The sequence below is a fragment of the Anomalospiza imberbis genome, chromosome 6, assembly GCF_031753505.1.
Source record: "Anomalospiza imberbis isolate Cuckoo-Finch-1a 21T00152 chromosome 6, ASM3175350v1, whole genome shotgun sequence".
Classification (NCBI taxonomy): Eukaryota; Metazoa; Chordata; class Aves; order Passeriformes; family Viduidae; genus Anomalospiza; species Anomalospiza imberbis.
In genome coordinates this window covers 56,984,848-57,005,420 of record NC_089686.1, presented here as the reverse complement: position 1 = coordinate 57,005,420, position 20,573 = coordinate 56,984,848, and the positions used below count along the sequence as shown (strand labels likewise).

The 20,573-nt window shown below is 42.0% G+C and overlaps 1 protein-coding gene and 1 long non-coding RNA gene across 4 annotated transcripts in view; one reads left to right on the top strand and one right to left on the bottom strand.

The window, feature by feature from the left end:
* LOC137476385 (uncharacterized) overlaps positions 1–19,729 on the bottom strand; it is a 35,946-nt gene extending 16,217 nt beyond the window's left edge. For both annotated transcript variants that reach the window (XR_011000335.1, XR_011000336.1), the window contains exons 1-3: positions 19,608–19,729; positions 18,666–18,787; positions 17,648–17,771 (exon numbers count right to left, since the gene is read on the bottom strand). This is a non-coding gene — a long non-coding RNA (uncharacterized lncRNA). The remainder of the gene's footprint in view (positions 1–17,647; positions 17,772–18,665; positions 18,788–19,607) is intronic.
* Positions 19,730–19,854: 125 nt separating this feature from the next.
* The window catches only part of AMPD3 (adenosine monophosphate deaminase 3), a 32,049-nt gene continuing 31,330 nt past the window's right edge, over positions 19,855–20,573 (top strand). The window contains exon 1 of one of the 2 annotated variants that reach the window (XM_068194606.1): positions 19,855–19,974. Coding sequence is in view for 1 of the 2 variants with exons in the window: in XM_068194605.1 (XP_068050706.1) it covers positions 20,145–20,292 (148 nt within the window). In the remaining variant the exon portion in view is untranslated. Of the gene's footprint in view, positions 19,975–20,062; positions 20,293–20,573 lie in introns of those variants that run through there. The other variant, XM_068194605.1, reaches the window with a different exon arrangement.

Sequence of the window (20,573 nt, the reverse complement as noted above, 5' to 3'; positions counted from 1 at the left end):
GGTCATTCTGACCTAACCCCTTCCTAACATTACCAGACAAGTGGCTCACTGCCAGAGTGCTCAACAAATTTAACATGCCATTAGAAGGATTAGGGTCTGTGTTCAGTACAGATTATCTGCAACTCCAACTGTTGTGAAAATGCCTGGAATATTCAAATATTGCTTGTCCCGGGCAGAGATAGAACAGGATTTTTTTTTTTTTTTTTTGTTGACTCCTGTCTGAAAATCTCCTCCAATCTTTGAGTTATTTTTATCCATGTCTAACTTGGAAGAGTTTTGAAACAGCATTTAGCTAAAAAGGGAAGCTGACATTAAAGTGTGTGCCAACTTCCCAAATGCTAAATTACAATTACTTTCCTGCCTCACTGCTACCTGTGAAGAATGTGGCTACACAGATAACCTAGGGATTGAGGTTCAACACAGCTACATTTGATGAAAATTTCAGAAACTACAGAATCAGACAGATGAGCTGGTATGGGGGCCCTGTCTGTGAGCTTGTGAGTACATCTCTGTCCCTGAATGAAGTTGCTTCTTTTACCAAAACCTTACTCTTATTGGGCTTGGTGACATTGTTTCCTGTTTCTTGTACTCCTACATTGTGTACACTTCACAGAACAATACAGGTTCCTTGTGCAATAAAAGTTGTCCAAAAAAATAAGTGCAAGTAACAGCACACACTATGGACAACAATGCCTAACCCAGCTAAGTAGTTGGGAAATGACATATCTGACTAAGGGCACCTTTTATTGATAACAAGAACTAAATAAATGCATCTAAGAAGTGATAAAATGTATAGAACCCCAGAATACCACAATATTTCGTGTCAGATATATTTAGGTGTGGACTTCTTTGTAAGTTTGTGGAATGTTCAGCTAGAGGCATAGAAGTCCATCTTTATTTGTTTACTATCTAAGAATAGTATCTGTGCCTCTGAATGGATTTCCAAAGTACATAGTTGCTCTGCACTGACCTTTGAAAATTCCAAACAAAATCTACATGTGTATGGCAGTATCAAGATGTTTATCTTTTACTTTGGAAAAATCTGGTTAGAAATTTAAGAGAATGGGAAATGGATAAATTTTGAATCTATTATGTTAAGTTTTCAGGACTATCTGTTTTTATTATTTTGGTTAGTTCCCCTCTATATACAATTTTTTTAAAAGTTGCATCTATGCATGGTTAAATAGGTTAGGTAGTGCATGTGGACATGCTCTTGCTTGGGCTGAAGACTTTAAAATTCAAAATGCCTTGAGACATAAAGTGGTAAGAGAATTCATAAAGACTATTTTATATTACAAATGAGAGTATTATATTTAAAAGTTACAGGCTTGTGGTTTATGTTGCTGAACTCAACACAAATAAAATCAAGCTCAGTTTATCTTCCCCAGTCCCCAGTTTTTCTCCAGAAAAGTGTCTTCTTCTGCCCCACATTTCTCTTTCTCTCTATTGTATGCCACTGGATGGGTGTTTTTGGTTACTACAAGGCACTGAAAAGAACACAGACAATTAACAGAAAGACTTCCTGGTCTCACAGCAATATCCAGGCCTGGATCAGCTGTGTCAAGGAAGATACAGACACTTTACCTTGAGAGCTGTAATTTCTGCTCCCCTTGTCACTGACCACAAAAAAGGCTGGGACTCCTTCTTCAGGCAGAGAGTTTGTCTCATTGCAGTTTGCCAGGATGGACATTTTTACTGAAGCAGGAAAAGAGAAATGTCCACTGCCTGCAAGCACCTTTCAGTGACATGTTTTCAAACACTTAGGCCAAAAAGCATCAGGGAAGATGTGTGTTTTCAGGGGCTGCCAGGCAGGACAAACCACACGCTTCCTGTGGCTCCGGTGACATGCTTATGTTCTGCTTCTGAAAGCTCTGCAGGAGACAGAAAGCAGTTTCTCCTGGCAGAGAGCAGTTAACCTCTGGAATTCTGACTTGTACGGTACAGCAGAGGCTTTGGCTAATATGGCACTTTGAGGGAATCCCTGTGCACAGAGACACGGTGCAGTTGGCTACCTGTCTTTAACACCAACACTGACTGTTCTTGGCCTCGTTCTGGATGTCCCCTCTGGGCTCCTGGAGCAGCAGCTGAGCTCTCTCTGACCTTACTCTAGGACAGAGTTCCAGATACACAGCCTTCCCCATGCTGGTGTTTCTGGCAAGGAAATTGTTACTGTTGCAAGAGTGGAAATGGGAAAACCTGCATTTCTCCAAAATCTGTATACTCAGGAGTCAGGAGGATTCTTCTAACAGACTGCCAGCTGGATGAAGAATAATGAAGTTCCAAGGCTTAAACAGTGGTCTGGCTATTCTTGATGAAAAAAGATACTTTTACTCTCCTCCCCTCCAGTTCAGTCCTCCCACTCTGTAATTTTTTGGTTCCCTTTCTTGGACTTCTGCAGATTAAAATCAGAAAACAAACAGCATCCCTTCCCCCACTTCAGAAGAACACTTTTTCCTGCTTTTCTTGGCTGATTGCTCCTTTCATACTCCGTGGGTATCCTTGGGATATCTCCCAGGGCAGGCTCTGCAGAGCAGCCCAGCACCCAGCAGCGTGGCTGTCTAGTGCCTACCAGTGCTGACATGACCTTAACTTTATAACGGCTGCCTCTTACATGGCATGGGAACTCAAAGCAATCTCCAGGTCTCATAACCACACCACAACCTCCTGAAAAGAGGAGACACCACCACTGGCCTCAGTCCCCTTTCTGAAGGTTCCAATGTACACAGCCCCTGTTCTTTGTCTTCCATTCATGCAATTACAGGAAATCCCAGAGAGCAGAACAAGAGGTTTCATTGTTTTACAAAACTGGTAACACCTTGATAGCTAATTTGGTTTAGGACAAAAGTAACTTAAGAAACCCCCAAATAACCACCCCCTTCACCCATTTCACCACTGTGCTAGAGATCTGTGACCCCTGTTCTCAAATTGTTTCAAGGATTCTCAATCTTGTGACCACTTGCAACAAACATCTTCTGACTAACATCATTGAGGGGCCTCAGTGTTCTGAGGTAGTCGATCTCCTTCTGGAACTGATTAGATTCACAATTAGTTAATTTCTGGACTATACCAGAGATTTAGAGAACTTAGCACTATTTTAAACCCTGGCAACAAGATGCTTGAAATCATATAGTTCATAAATATTAGAGGAGCATGTTCTGGTAGCTCCTCCAACTTTCGACCAACAACTGAATAGTTTGGCAAATGTCATTCAGTCCTTCAAACGCAGAGGATAAACACAGAATTTGGACAAGAATGCACTTCCATTTCTTGGCCTTATCACAATCTTTACAGGTATAAAACCGCATCCAACCAAAATAAATTCCATCACAACAGATCCAAAAAGATCTATTAGATGGTGCAGGAGTTTGACTTTGTCTGGCAGCCAGGTGCCCACCAAGTGACTCTACCACTCCTCTCCTCATCAGGACAGAGAAGAAGAAAGCAAAGACAGGACAGAACTTGTGGATCAAGGTAAAGGCAATTTAATAAAGCAAAACCAAAGGCTTTGTGCAAAGGAAAATCAAAATATTAATTCTTTACTTCCCAACAGCAGGCCATGCCCAGCCACTTTCTGGAAAGCAGGGATTCAGTACATATAGCAGTTGGCAGATTTAACTGATGGTGGCCTTCAGCTGCCGGTCTCTATGACTGTCCTTTGCTCTTTCCCACAAGAGGGAAATGGAACAATCCATCCCACAACAGGGAAGTGGAATAATCCATTCATCCCACAACAGGGAAGTGGAATAATCCGTTCATCCCTGCAAGCGTTCAAGGCCAGGCTGGGTGGAGCTCTGAGCAACCTGGTCTAGTGAAAAGTGTCCCTGCCCATGGAGAGGGGTTGGAACCAGACGATCCTTAAGGTACCTTCTCAACTTAAGTAATTCTATGATTCTATGGTTTCTAAGCTGTTACACTATAAAAACACTGATTCTGTGCTATAGAATGTGGTGACTGGGGACCAGTTTTTCATGCAGTTCAACTGTCCCTACAGCAGAGGTGAAAATCTTTGGAAGAAGCAAGCCATAGCATTGGGAAGGCCTTTCCTTGCTGCTGAATCCCACTGTGTCAATTGGTGTTCACAACTATCTTAATTTCCATGCAAGAAATTAACAACTTATTGTTCATGAATCTGAACAGAGAATTTAATTCCTCCAAGGACTCGGGACATGAATAATACCTCCCTGGTGACAGACCAATGATGACAGTCATTCTTAAGCTATTTACACCATGCATTGGCATTTAAAAAGCAGTGGAAAAATGAACTTATGCTGTCCAATTGCTATTTAAAAGTGAAACATATTACCAAATCATTCTTCTCTAAAACATAAAAGATACACAACTGGACTATTGCAATTCAGCTTGCATCAGAAAGGCCATGAGAGTAGACCATAAAGGACAGCTAATTAACTGACAGACAAACTATCAAGACATCAAATAAATGTTGGTTCTTAACAGCTTTTTCATGATTAATAGTCAGATTCTAAATAAAAATACACATCTCCCACTGCCCATCCTCAAGCCCTAAGCAAAAGAGTTATCCTACTGTACATTTACATAATAAACAAGGTTCTGGGTCAAATCCTACTCTAAATTCTGAATCACATAGCTTATTTGGGAATATGAAGAGAACTGGGGGTCTGATTAGTGCCACATGTATATCGGGAAGAAGCTGACACATTGCAAAGTTAGAAAATTTTGAATCATTTAAATTTTAAATTTTAATTTAAATTGCAAAGCTGATACTATATTGAGACCAGGGTAAAGGAACATTGGAAGGAAGACCTTCCCTTTCTCAAGGAGGATAGGGTTAGAGAACATCTAGGTATACCTGACATCCACAAATCCATGGGCCATGATGGGATGCATCCACAAGTGCTGAGAGCTGGTAGACCTCATAGGAACCACATTGCATATATGTAATATTCAGAAATTTATCACTATTTCCTCAGTAAAACATGTCATTCCTAATGATTCTGTATTAATTAAATGCATTATTAATTTTAATTTTAAAAAGTACATACTTGGAAGTAAATTGTAATTGCATTGTGTTCTCCAGCATTTTGTTAAAGGTGGACTATTTTACAAGCTTTCATTTTTCATAGGTTATTTTAACTCATTTTTCCTGACAACTATAAATTATAGGCATGCCTATAAATTACTGTCACTGTTTGTAGCAGCAGATAAGCACCAGCAAACTCAATTTAGAGCCCTTTCTCCAGCCTCTAGATCTTTTTTTTTTTTTGGTTCATCCACTTCTCTGAATTCCTGTCAGCATCGGCTTAGGAATGCCTCCCTTTAAGTGATACATTCTGGGTGATCTTTGCTGCTCTCCTGGCAGCCTTGTCATCCCCTGCAGCTCATTCCCTTTCCTTCTGTTCCAGAATCACTATCCAGGTCAACCCTTTTCTTGCTGAATGGAGCTTGCAAGCTCCCTGCACCACACTGTGACAACTAAATCCACTTAGGATTTAGTCATGAGCCAGATACATCCCAAGCACGCAGCTCCATTATTGCTTCACGCATCAGACATGTCCCTCTTGAAGTGCAAGAGCAGGAGAATTAATTGAGTCAATTTTAACTTGGAATTTTCTCTCTAATCTAATTTCAAAAGTTGTATTAAAAAAATATATGACTGGTGTTATGTAATGCTGTAAGTTTGTTTCCCCCCCAAATAGCCTTTTCATTTCATTGGAATTAGTTGCATAAAGCAAACTGGATTTAGCTCATGCTCCTCATGTTCTTTCTGTGGATTTTTAGCTTTAGATTAGATATGTTGTGATTTTTTTTCAGTGAGTATGAATATGAAAGATGTCAAGTACATGTTATTGAAGATACTCAGCAGTACAGTGAGATGGCAGGTAAGTGTTGAGTTGAACAGGAAGAACTTTCTGTGAGGTGGTAGACTGAGGCATTGCATCCCAGAGGATGGAGCAGAGCTCTGTTCCTGGGATTTCTAAAAGTAATTTCAGTGCAGGAGCAGGAGAGTGAATGGGTCTCAGTAGCTAGGGGAACACATTACACACTGGAGCAAAGTTCTAACATATTCTATCCTTTATATCAAACACTATTTACTGCCTTAGTGTCACACTAACTAATTTCATTTCATGGCAAATAAAATGATTAGTGCTGCTTGCTTTGTTTTGCCATAGTTCTGTAATTGATCTGTTTGCTGAAATGGTGCCGTGTTCAGGTATCTGTGAGATGTGAACTCACTCTCTCATGATGACGCCGCCCTTTCTATTTTTACAAGCCTACTCTTTTCATTTTTTGTTACTTGTTGGGTATTTTCTGTTTGTTTTGTTTTGGTTTGGTTTTTTTTGGTTTTGGTAATGTGTTCTATTCTACAGCTGGATACATAAATGGATTTGGACCTACATTCAGCATTCATGGACCTTATTCCCTTTATATTTTCTGTTGAGATCAATATTCTGATGTGACTTGTGGAGCTACACGGCTATGAAAGCAGTTTGAGAGAGGTTTCTCAAAGGAGCTGAAGGAAGGAAAAAGCCCAAATCTCATCAGAACCCTATGAGAGCTAAGCCCCAGCCTTTGGTCCTGCTGCTCTTCATTTTTTGGTTTTATTCCTTCCGAAAGGAATTTGTGGCCCCTTGGCAAATGGGAAGCAGACAGATTCAGAGATGACCTCTGCCTCAGAAAGTGATGATTACTGGAATTTGGGAAGATATGCAGAGAAAGGAGGGCTCAACACCTACCTTGTCCTTGTTCACTTTATGTAAGCACCCATTAGTTTTGCTTCAGTCACTGTGACTTTACAATGTTGTTCAATACTTATGAGATCTGTTCACCTGTTTTTATGCTCAAACACTTTGATATTAGTCTAAACCCAGAGTATAAATCCATAAAAAAATAAAATTCACAATCACTTTCATTTCCAGAGGTATTTACCAGAGAACAGAAACCAATGTGAAACCCTTAGGCAGCACCTTCCCAAAGAGATTTTGCAGAACAAAGGCAGAAAAAACCCCAAACCCAAGCACACAGAACAGTTAAAACCTTGTAAACACAACACATGGATCCACACAGACCTTGGGAAAATATTTTTTGTGCAGAATTCCTGTACCTTTGCACAGCACAGGGCCCTATGACCTGATTTCTGGAAGCCTGTATCTGAGGCATGTGATTTGCTCAGCAAATAATAATCGAGCTGCTATTTTTAAGGAAGATTTTCCCTATCCTGAGGATGCCTCAGGAGAATCTCAGCACTGGGCTCATCAGTGTTTTTGCAGGGCTGATGGAGGCTGCACTGCTGTCCTGCACAACTGGGGTGGTTAGTGAAAGGAATCACTGCTTCTGTTGGGCAAAAGAGACACCAGATATCTAAGTCTTGTGCTCTACCCCCTCTGAGACCATCTTTTTCCTTCACCATTCCCTCCAAATCATTATTTTTCTCTTCAAGGACTGAATCATGGCGCCCTGCCTGTGTCCTTGTTAAGATCTCAGCTAGAAAAATGCTTTTGCTTAAGAAAATAACATCATGGGAAAGGCCATGGCAACACAAACACTTGTTTTGCCAGAACACATTTATACTGGATGGGTGGATAGTTCAGATGGCCATGAACACTTAATAAAGATCATTTTTCTAGTAATTCCCCAAGGCACTTCCTTCAAAAAAACTATTATAGAGAGACAGGCATTTCAGTGGAAACTGCCAGACTTGAAACAAATATGATTACCTTATTTTCATAATTTTTCCTGTCACCTTAGCAATCTAGGGAGGGCAATTTCTAGTCAAAATAAATTGGATTGTATTATACCTTTTCAAATCTTCGGTCTTTTCTAAGTTTTATTTTTGCATCCAAAATCCTAATAACAGCCTGTAACACATTTACATTCCTGCATTCTTGCATTCTTGCCTCTATTTTGTTGGGTACACAGTATTCCTTTTCTTTTTTTTTTCCCTCCTCTCTTTCCCTTTGGTAATATGACCATTTTGCATTTTTCCAGATTTGGAAAAACAGGAATGTTTTCAGCATTCAAGTTAGTGTTTGAGGAACAAGAACAAAAAAGGCACCTCTGGCCTTCAGGCACAAATTTAGAACACTAAACTACATGCAGAAAGAAGCAATATGAAATCTTGGGTGAGGAAGTCAAAACTGTCTAAGAAATTTCACAGACTGAGAGAATTTAAGGGCAGGATGAAACGACAGCTCTCTGAGTTTGACTCCTGTTTGTGAAGGCAATTCCATTTTACCCGTTTCCATTCCATTACTATGCTGAGATCCACAGCTCTGTTCAACTGAAGCATTGCTTCCAGAAAGGTACACTGCTTTGGAGTGAGAACATGAAGAGGTGGAAAATCAGCACTTTCCTTGACACTTATTAATCACACACAATGTTAAATAGCACACAAGCTTCTCATTTGAATTTGCTGTTTTCCCCCTACTGCCCTTGGCTCTCATTTTCACCTCTTTCCACATTATTAAAGAGTCCTTATGTTGTGATAACTTCACACAAAGGAATTCTTTGTGGAGCAATCTACTCACCCTTGGTGCACAGATCTGTCCAAACTGCACCAAGGTGTGCCCCCCAAACTGCTGTGCTGGATTTCCTGTCACCTGTAGCACTTTACTGCTCTTCATGAAGATAAACCAAGAAATACAGTGCGCATTTTCCTGACACCACCTAAGTCACTTGTTACAAGTAGAGACCTCATTGTCTGGAGTTATCTAGAACCTGGCTCCAAAAGCTCCAGGCAGAGTCTCTCCTGCCCAATCCACTTGCTCTGGTCTCAATTCCTGCAGATAATTCACACTTCCTGTCCCATTTTCCAGCTTTTTGAAGTTTTGTTCCCTGAAGAAACATTTAGAGTGAAACATTAATCTAACTTCCTTGTCTAACTTGGTCAAACTAAGATTTAAAACAAAGGACTCCCTTTCATTCTTAATCTCAGACAGAAAGGCTTTCCTAGTGATGTGGATACACATTCATGCACAGGTATTAAAAACACACCTGAACATTAAAAACAGGGAGAAAAATTTCCATTACATACTCAAATATCACAAATACAATTATATTTTTTGATCAAGGTAACCTTTTATCTGCTCCTGAATTATGAAAATAAAAGAAGGAACACTTCTGTAAAATAACTTTAGCTCCTGGTTCTTCAAGGATTGAAAATCCTGTCCATGGACTGTGTGGGAAACTGACAGACTCATGCACATCAGCTCGGACACTATCTCAGGGCAGGTCTGAGAGAGGAGGCTCTGCTGCCCTGTTCTGTCCTTGTTGGTTCCTGTTGCACAGCTCGGGTCCTTGTCTTTTCCCCTGCTCCCCAGCTCCTGCCACACATCTGGAAATAACACACTTTTCCTTTAAACTGTCACAGTATTTGAGTCTGCTTAGAGGACAGAAGTGTCTGCCACAGGGAGGGAAACAAACAGCAAGTTGCTCTGCCCTGTTCAAAACAGATCCAAAAACCCAGTTCTTTTAAAAGATCCCCAGAGTGAAATGTCAGAGCTGGGCTCTGACATACTGGGAATAAGTGAAGCAAGCAGTGAAAAGGCTGGCAGAACAAACATGGGCATGATGTGGGGAAATATTGCCTTGGCACTGGGGATATGAAAAGTCATTCTGCAGAGAAGGCCAGATTCCATGTGTAATGACTGCTTGTCTGAATTTAGGACTCTGTGATGCACTTCAACCAGCAAGGTGCACACTGAAATCAGTGGGGCACAGGCATTGAGATCTACAGGATATCCTATTTACTTTTGTTCTGCTGTTGCTCACTCAGGCTTACAACCACCATCATTTCTCAGTTGAGGAAACATTCCCATCTTGACTGTTAATTCTGTGCTTTGATTTTCTCCTTTAGAGTTTTCCTTTTGTTGCTATTAATTTCCTTTCCTTTGGAGTTTTCCTCCCTCTGATAGCTCCTCTTTCTTCTCATTCTTAATTCTAATTGCCTCCAATCAAAGTTTTGCTAAGCATTCCAAGTCATGTAATTGGATCTTAGAGTTAACTGTTCAAAGGTAACTAGTGTCATTCAGAATGTTATTTCAAGTTGCCTATTTGTAGAGTTCTGAAGAAAATGCTGCAAAAGTGTACAGTGAGTTCATGTTTAGAATATTGTAATGGATTTTCTTCTCTCCAGGGAAGGTGATGGGTGTAACCACTGTAGCATAAGCTATTCCACAATAGTTGCTCTTAAATAACTAGTTACAGCTTTTAGAAAAGCTCACTTTATGCCATGAGAGCTCTATCAGTTGATTTCCTTGTGTAGACAGAAGCTTTGTAAACAGGACAGCTTGGCACAAGACCTGCTTTAATGTGAACTGAAAGTCTGGAGAAACTGGATATATCATGGGTTTGTGCACTACATCAGCTGGGGAAAATGGAAACACTCCACTGACTCAGACAGGTCTTTTCTGGTCTCCTTTCTATAAACCACACTGTTGGCTCTCCTCTGCCCCTAATTGTGATATTACAAACTTTTTGGCCTCCAGCTCTTTGTTCTAATGATTAAACAAGACTAACATTTTTTTGAGGTCACAGCGATAATATGATAGTCCCTTTGAATGGATTCAGTAAATACAATAGAGCAGTAGTGCACTGTGGTATTATCAGGGCCTTTATTTTGACTTTTGGCAAAAATATCGGTGAAGAAACTCTGTTTTTAAAAACTTAAAATGTATAGTGGGCAGAAGAACCACCAATAATAACCAAAACAGGTTTATAAAGCACAAGACTCAGATTCCTTTCCTGACCACACTGGGCAACTACTAGAAGGAATCCATGTGTTAAGTGATTCTTAGAATCTTGCCTCTCCTGTCTAAGATGGCCATCCAGAAGTGGCTTCCAAAAGAACTACGATAACTCTGACTCACTCTGAGATTCCTGGTAAGCAGCTGATTTTCAGTAGTTACTGCTGGCCATGTGGGATTGGCTCCAGCATTCTTAGGCACCTATGAGGAGATCAAAATAAACCCTTTTCTTGCTTCCTCTTATGGACTATAAAGAATCTTAGAACACCAGCTTAAATTTAGCCACTATCTTTCAAACATCCAAAGCTAGGTCAGGTCAGCTCCCATGTCCAAAGTCTGCCCTACCTTTGAATTATACATATTTTAGATTGCTAAATGGACATTAGGATTTAAATTAATCGCTGCATTATGTCTACCAAATCTGTAGGATTAGACTAGACTTGGACAGGAAAAAAAGAAGAAAAAAGAAAAAGAAAGAAAAAAAAAGAAAAATTATTAAGGGACACTGACTTCTGTCATGGACCCAGGAAGAGGTGGCTTGTCTCAGAAACATCAGTGGTTCTTCCTGGTGTGACACCTCCCGTCCTCTGTCCTACATCTGCCACACCAGTAGAAGCTGATAAGTTGGCTCAGTCTCTGCTTTGACCCCAGTTTTTTCTCCACAGGGCAGCAAAATTCTCTTTTGCCTTTTTGTTGAGTAGTTGATCTGCAATCACCTTCCGAGGTTACATTAGAAGAATAAAGTCATCCCAATTATTTTAAAAAATTGTCCTTGTCTCTAGAAGTTATCCATAAATGCAGAAAATGACCATGTGACTATGTAATAGGGGAAAGGACTGTGGATGACAAATGTTGAGCAATCATATCTGAGCTCAGCACAAGAAATTACAAGGAAAAAAATCAATGTAAATTGTGAGCTGTGTGAATGTGTCTTGTGTGTATGCCCTGAAAGAGCAGGCAAGGGAGCAGCACAGGTATTGGAAGGGTCTAAATGCCAAGCAGAAATGAAAACATATTACTGAAAATGATGATATATGAAAGTGGCTGAGCATAAATATAAGAAAACCTTTTTGTCTAGACTTGGGTGTCTCTAGTGAAGTAATGGAAATCACCACATGCAATTTAACAGTGTCAATTCTGGCACCCCTAACTGTTCATTTGGTAAGAATCAAGGGCTGTCAGGGATTAATATGAAACATTATGAGTTGTTTTCCCTCTCTGACCTTGAAGATTGTACCTGTTATCTTGCACACACAAGTCCAAACACCATGGAACTGTAATTTTTAAACACTAGATGGCTCCATTGGCTTTTTAAATGCAGCACTTCCCAAGCTTGCACAGAGTTTTGAAAAGCAAATACCATTCAGAGTGTGTTCCATTGACAGTCATAGAGACTACTGAAAAAAAAGAAAAGTAAAAAGAAAAAAATAATTGTCTTCATCCTTTGAGCAACGTGGAACAGACAGCCAGTGCAAGGGGCAAAAAGGCTTTCAGTTTCTCCCCTGTATTATACTGAATTTTCACAGTTAATTTTATCCACAGGATGCCTGCAGGTGCCGAAGGATGGAAAACAAAGGGTTCTGGCCCCTTGCACAGTGAAAGTTGGCAAAAGTGGTTTTAAGCTGTTGACATGCTCTTCCAACCTTTTGCACCTATCTGTGTCACACTGGCAAAAGGAAAAGTCATGGAAGCACCCATTCCTTCCTGCTGCACTGCAAAATGCTGAAAAGTTGTCTTGAGGGATGGTGAAGTTTACTCTTGCTCTTTTAGCAAATATCCAGTTTCAGTACCAGATTACTAAATGAATGTTTGCATACAGCAAATTCACCTTTCCTCATTGTTTTGGGGTAGCACATGTAAGTTTACAATTTATACTTCATTCATATGAGCTTTGAAGAAAAACTAAATTGATCTGAAAAAACAAAGTTGAAGAAACGCCAACATGATGGTTCATTTTCTAATTATCTACTCATTTAAGTTCTAAACTCTTCTGATATTTCTGTTTTTTAAACAAAAGGTTGTTGAAACTCAGAAATTAAATATTAGGGAAGGCAGGCATTGAGTTCAACACCTCTTCTTTTCTTCCACTTTAGTCTAGATTTGAGAAGACTGGCTGTTTCCCTACTATCAGCTCATTGTACAGGAGATGACAGGAATAAGCCACTCAAACACTGACTAATCCAGCAGGTCACCTTCCAATCCACACCTTCTGCCAAATCCCCCAGCCTCTATTGCTACCTGACACTCCAAGAGATGTGTCCCTGCTGGAGCTGCTCCCAGTGGAAATCCCTTCTTTTCCACTACGTGATCCAGCAAAGAGTTTATTACATATAGCGACCCTCCCCACAGATCCTGGGCTTTAGAAACACGTGAAAAAGGAAAGGGGTATGAAGGTGTATGGTCAAAAATGTCCAAGTAGAGAACCTGAACAAAGCCCCGAGCAGAGCACTCCTTTTACATCAATCCTTCAAGGTGTCCATGGAATTCAAGGCCTTTCCGTGGAGAAACAAGGCCAAGGAAAAGCGGAAAAAACCCTGAAACAAACATAAAACCAACCAACAAAAAAAGCCCTGAGCAAACCACCTACCCCAACTTATCAGGGTCACTAAATCTGAAAGGAAAGGCATGTAAAGTTGCAGGATCAGAAATCAGTATAGAGGGAGTTGAGTGAGGCAACAAGCACAGAAGCCCTGACAGCATCTACTGCTCCATGAAAGCATCCCAAGTGTGCACCACCTGATGATGCTCTGCCTGCACATGAGGGGACAAGCAAACAGCAACAGGCCCCACCATCTCTGCAATCTTCCCTAACATCTGCTAAAGAGAGTTTTGAGCTACTGGGCTCTTTTTTTTTCTGGCCCTATTGGCACTGAAGTGACTTGGAAATCTGGTTTTGGACACAGGCATTGGAATCAGGTCCTTAATTGTGGCAGCAGCTGAAACATAGAGCTCCAGGTACACAGAACTTTGTAACTTCACTTGTCCACATTGGATTAACTTCACTCTGTGCAATAACTGGGAATTAATAAAGTCTTTCCTAGACCCAGAAAAGGGCACAAATACGACTTAGGTATGTATGCTGTTTATTTTAATGGAAGGAAATGTCCCGCAGGTTAAGGAAGAGGCGGGACTTTCACGAAACGCGAGTGGAAAGAGCCACCGCAGCGAAGAGGTCAGTGTGGATGGAGCCAGGGATGCTCCAACCCCGCGAGCACCGCCTTTCCCTCCCTTAATGTATGGGCAGCGCCGGCACGAACAGGGAAGGCTCCGGCAGGGGCGAGCGGTTACGTAAGGGAAAATCTGCATTCCTTGCGTAACTCGGCTCTTTACATAACCCCGGCCCCGGCCCCGGAGCGGGGAGAGCCGCACCGGCGGAGAGGAGCGGAGCGCAGCGCAGCGCCCGGCACTGCCCGCCCCACCACAAAGGAAATGCGCTGCTTCTGCCTGGAGGAAAAGAAATAAAAAAGATGGGAAATCTCACAAACTGCAGATTCCCATAGCGATAGTTTAGGTGGGCTTTATGGAAAGAGGACAGGAGGTTTTGACGTAGTTTTTCATATAGAATCATGGAAGCATCAAGTTTGGAAGAGACCTTCAGGATCATCCAGTCCCCCATGATGCCAGCAGTGCCCCTGGAACCCCTAAGCCACACAGCCACATCCCCCAGACCCAGACACACCTGGAACACCTCCAGGGACGGTGATCCCACCACCTCCCAGGGCAGCCCATTCCAACATCTGACCATCCAAACACTGGAAACACGAAGACAACACAGGCCTGGCCACGGCGATTTTACACAGGCAGGTTGGATAAAATAATAAAACAATCCCCACTCCCAGTGAAAGTTTAAGTTTCTACAGGAGGATTAGAAAATTCTCTGTTTGCTTTCTTGCCAGCTCTGCTTGCTTAGCACTGGGCAAGGAACACAGAGGAAGTTTCTTTGGGCCATAAATGATCACCAGGAATCCCCACGTACAAATGAACTCTGGTTGGAGGTTGCAGAGTTTCACTGACACTTGGAAAATACACTTGCAAAACAAAGAGAAGATGGGGGATACTTTGGGGACAGGGAAAGCTACAGTTCAGCAACACCTAGCCTGGAGTTTATTTAAGGATAATAGTTCAACAACACCTAGACCAGGGTTTATTTAAGGATATGTGACCTTTGTGTAAAGTCATGTTTAAACCTACCTTGCATTTTCCCAGCTGGGCAGTTATGTGCTCCATCTGCATCCCACAGATACCTGTTCCTTGGGAAGGAAACGTCCAGTGTGAGGGCCAAAGAACCCAGATGCAAACCCTTATCACTAATGATTACAGAAAACTTAATGGCCAATAATAATACAAATGCAGAACTGAGTAGCACTTAACTATTTGCATTTCCCTGCAAACATAACAATATAAATTAATTCTAAACATACATGTTAGATTTCAGTACTGGTTTTTGCAGAAAACACCTAATTTAGAATATTTGTATTTTAGGGGTCTCCAAAACAGACCACAGAGTTCTCCTCTGTGACCTGTAATTACACTGATTTATTATTTATCATGCACTGGTAGTGTTTAATTTATTAGACTGTTGCTTGCTGAATATTTTATTTTATGTTCATTCTGAGCAAATAAAACTCCTCTTAAAACAAAGTTGAGTAAAAAGGCATTGTACATTAGAGTTGTGCTTAAAAACTATTTCTACCACATTGCACATAACGGATTTGAAATGTAACTTTCAGAAAATTCTGTTTTATAAATCAGATTTAAGGTCACTCAGCTACACATACAGGTTTGTCTGATGCATTCAGCTCTCTCCTTATTTGAACAACTCCAGAATTTCAGACAAATTATGTATAAAGTCAGAGAAAGGCAGTCTTCATCTGGGGTAACTACTTGAAAAGTCCAAGCTAAGCAGGTTTGAGACAAACTGGTTTTAAAGCACCATTTTACATGGCTGTTGTGCCAGAGGCAGTTAGCAGATGCCAGCTAAGAATTTGCCAAGTGGCTGGAAAGAAATCTTTCCAAACATCCACATGATGACTTACAATTCCAAACACACCAGTGTCCCAACCTGCTTGTAAACCTTTCTTGTGCAACAAAGTATTACAGTGCCTTCTATTTATAAACTCACAGAAAACTTCTTTTATGTTGCTTCAGACTCTAATTATTAGGACTGTACATGTACTTTCCCAATTTATTTTTAAAGCAGTGGCTGAACAGTCACATCCTTTTGCAATTTCTGCATTTCTCACTTCCATTTCTGGTTTGAAACAAACTGGTTTATATTTGCATACTCTGTGTGTTTTATCTTATAATAATATACTACAGGACAACCCTACTCGCAGGTATCCTTTCAGAAGAGAGAATGTCACCTGGCTGAAAACCCCCCAGGAACTGGATTCCACACCTAGAAATCTCAGTTCTAATGTCAGTACAAATCATTATAAAAACATTTTGCATTTTATATAAGCCTAGTAGTATCTTGTATGTACACATTCCAACTACTCAAGATGGAGTTTATGGAAAAGCTTGGTCTAATCAAAGTTTCTCCTCTTAGTTCTCATCTCACAACCCACTTTCTGGAATGGCCTTGAACAATCTCCAAAACATAGGAAATTTGTTGGTTTTATTTAAAGTAGGAGCCAAACTTCTAGATTTACAAATTCCTCCTTAACTTAATACTGAGAAAGACTAAATAATCTGTACCAAGAGTTCTTAGCTGCTCTAATTCCATTACAGGACTGAATACTCATATGCCAAATCAATTTCTGCAGGCTTTTTGAAAAGCAGTGGATAAGAAATACGATGCTTTTTGATTTGTTGACTTTATAAAACTGACAGATATGATTGGTATCATTCCATCATTCAGTGGAGAAATTTTCTCTGTTTATGAATGATTACAGTTTTCTATATTATTTGGTTTAAAAAAGGAATCATTCTTCCTTTACAGTGAAGAGTATTTGATAACACGATTCAACTGCGTTGCACATTTGGCAAAAAACTCCCCTCTAGCTTTTGGAGATAATTTCATTTAACTGTGAGGAGTTTTTTTTCTGTTGGAATATCAGTGAGTCTTCCGTAAGTAAATGCATGTGTGCCAAGCATATCATTAACTGAACTGATTGAAGATCAGAAAAGCAAGTACTAGACCTGATATCACTTGGGTGCCACTAATGGGTCCATTATAGATTGAAATATTTCATTTGATCCATTAGTTGTTTTGTTGTTATCAATACCACAGACAGTTGTATGAATCTATTTACAAAATGAATTCAAACTCCTTCAGCTTTTAAGGCACTGCTCAAATGAAAGCAGTCTCCTACAACAGCTGAAACAATTACAAGTCAAAATGAGAGACCATTTTGATGAATATGCATTCCAGCAGTAATCATCTCCCAGACAAGATCTGTCTGTTTCTAAAAATAATTGTTAATAATACAGATGTAAATTTAGGGGAGGTTTATTATTTTGTTCCATTCCTCTGTAAATGTTGACATTTAAAACTTTTACTGCATTTCCTCTTGTTAAAATAGACAGACTGCAAAAGAGAAAATACCATGTGCACTGAAATAATCATGAGTGTATTACTGTCACCAAAAGAGTAGTCCCTAAAGTAGGACTAAAAGCAAGTTGAAGACATAATAGAAATACACATTTAAAAAAAAATATATATATAAATAAATGTGATCAGCTGTAACTTGGTAAAACAAAGTGGATAATTATAATAGCAACATTAAAAAGATTGAAATAAATACATTTTTACAGAGTGTAAAATTTACCTGAGAGAACCAGTGCTTGCTGCATAACAGAAGTGAACCAACACCCAGGTGGCTTCAGAAAGTACTGACATTTTACAGTGGGAATCCCAACATTTAAAATAACTCTGGAGGCACTTGAACTGCTTTCAGCATGTGGTGTGTAAAAGTACAACCTACCTACAAACAGGGCTGGCAGACAGGCTCCTGATGGGGCAGACAAGGTGCTGACTGGCATCACTGAGGTGTTCTAAGGTTTAGTGCTTTATGTTTTGTAGGTGCCAATGGAAGAGAATAAGAAGATCTGTGCAGAAAATACTTTATTTCACTGTCAGCTCAATGTTACTGCCATTCCCCAAGGATGCATGGGAACTGTTCATTAGGAGAGCAGAGACACGACAGGAAACTAGACCCACCAGTCAAATGTAATTGCTTCTGCAAAATGTGAGAGGACTTAAAGTATTTACTTGTTGATTTGTTAGTATTACCCTACCCTTACAATCCACCCTGCCCTTATTACAGATCTCGCAATAGTATTTTCTTAATGCCTCAATTACCGTAGATGCATTTACTTAGCTGTGATCACAGTTTGCTTTTGAAGTTTTCCAATTTGTTACAAAAGAAAAACTCATTTAAATACTCATGGTCACCTACAACAAGTGCCCTGTGTCCTACACACTTAGGAATTTGTACTTCAGCGCTCACAGAAGCCTATTCTTTGCTAATGCATTTTAAGGTCTCCTTTCTGTGTGAATCCTCTGGCTTTGCTAACACGTGAGCTCACACTGCAACGTTCTCTCTCTTCACCGGGGGCACGTGGAACTGCCCGTTTGTGTGTAAGAGAGCTGAGAAACAGTTATCTTCCAAACCGTTATCCTTTCACTGCGGCTGGCACCAAGTCAGCACGAGAGGGAACTCTGCCAAGCCCTTGCATCCCACAGAAGAGATTAAATCAAGTGCAGAGGCAAGACTGATGTGCCAAGCTGAGGACAGAAAACCAAAGGGCCGTGGGACACCTGAATCCAGCAGGCAGGGCACAATAATAATTTGATGGACACCAAGCTTAAACTTCCAGACAAACTGCCCTGATAGCAGGCAAGTTCGAGCAAGTTCAGGCAGGTGGCTGGGAGAAAGGAAGGCAGCAGAACTAACAGATCAGGAATTGAATGGCCAGCAGCAACAGGTGTGCTTTACTCACATCTCAAATGGGCAGGCCAGCTGTGAGTCACAGGTACAGACACTTACAGTATGTGGTTTTCTGGGTGACACATATTTTGTCAGGGTGTTGCCAGCAGCAGCTGATGAAGACATTCAGAATTACTGTGGGAAAAGCACGTACACGCAGCATAAGTCCTTTTTCCAGGCTGAGAAAAAAGGCCTACTTTTGTAGTATTAATATTGTTTCTAAATATTTTTTTTATTAAGGCTGACTCATTCTTGAAGGCTTTGGATTGCTATGTGTCTCATACAACAGCTGTGGCCATAATTCTTTGCCTTTTTTATGACCACACGTGGGTGAATGTGTTGCACTTGCCTAAAGGTCAAAATATCCACTCTTCTTTGCAACTAGGACTTGGGATGTAAAACTCCTTTCTTTTCACTTCATTTCTTTACTAGCTATGTGAAGTAAGGGAGTTTCCAAAGCCAAAATCCCCTGAGGTTTACACATGGAGCATTTCTATGCCTCCCAAGCTGGGGGGACACAGAACTACCTGATGCCTCATGCTTTGGGACATCTACCTTTAACTCGGCTCATCGTTTTACACCAACTACCTTCAGTCACTGCATTCCCAGTGCTTCCCTGCATCCTAAAGATACTTTTATATCTAAATATCTTCAGGTTAGTCTCCAAGTAGTGTAACCCAAACTCAGAAAAAAATGTCCCTAGAACTTTCAGCTTCAGGGCCCAGAATCTCTCAACATAAGGTCAAATTATTTTACACCTTAATATCCTCTTTCCTGCTGAGTCACACTGGGTTTGAGCTTCAGTTATTTGCCTTGGCCTATCTACCCGGAAAATTTCTTGGGGTTTTGTTTGTTTATGTTTTAATATAGACGAGCACCTGGCCCGCGTTGCTACATTGAAGGGCAGACGCTGTTGAAAACACTTCTTATTGGGACACATCGCCAGCACACTTACCGGCTGTCATTCTGCACTGACTCCACGACTTTCTGGTCTCGAACCCAAGTTTTCTACGTTAAAGCACTTTTCAAGGAGTTTTGAACCAGGCGCTCGGGAAGGCGGCACAGCTGAGGCGAATCCAGGTGGGGCTGGGGGCTGGGCTCCCGCCCCTCGGTCCCTGCCTGCCGCGCCGGCCGGGAGCCATGTGACAGCGCGACTTCTGCCTTCAAGCCGCCGAAGGGGAAGGGGAAGGGGAAGGGGAAGGGGCCAGACTTTCCCCGCTGCTCCGGCTGCGCTGAGGCCGCGGCCCCGCGGGGGAGGCACCGCCCGTGCCCCGCCACAGGTGCAGCCGGCGCCCGGAGCGACAGCGCCGGCCCTCACAGAGGTACGGGCAGCGCAGCGCAGCCCCCCCGCCCGCCGCGATGCGGCCGCCCCGGGGCCAGCCTTTATGGCCCGGCGGGGCCGGGGGCGCGGCGAGCGGGTTCCTCCGCCCGCGGGCCATAAAGGGCCGGCTCGGGCGGCGCGGCACTGCGGTACCGGGCAGCCGGCGGGTGGATGCGGCAGCGGGGAGCGGCGGCAGCAGCTGGCGGGAGCGGCTCCTCCCCCCGCCGCCGCCTCCTCCTCCGCCGGCGGCTCCGGGCAGCGTCTCTCCGGCCGGTGGCGGCCCGGCCCTGCCCCAGCATGGCTCTCCCCGGGGCGCTCGGTAAGTGCCGCGCCGGGCTGGCCCGCGGCGCTGGCGGTGACCTTGGGCCGGAGCCGCGCGGGGCTCCTGCGGCGGCCGCGGCCCGGCCCCGCCTGCTCGCGCCGGGATGCGGCGCTGCCCGCTGGGCATCCGCGGGGCTCGGAGGTGGCTCTGGCTTTCACGGCATGTGCTTGGTATAGATTCAAGGCCGTTAAATGCCTGATCGATAATTGCTTTTTAAGGAATCATTCCATCTGGGATTCTTTTTGGTTTTTTTTTTTTTTTTTGGTTTTTTTTTTTAA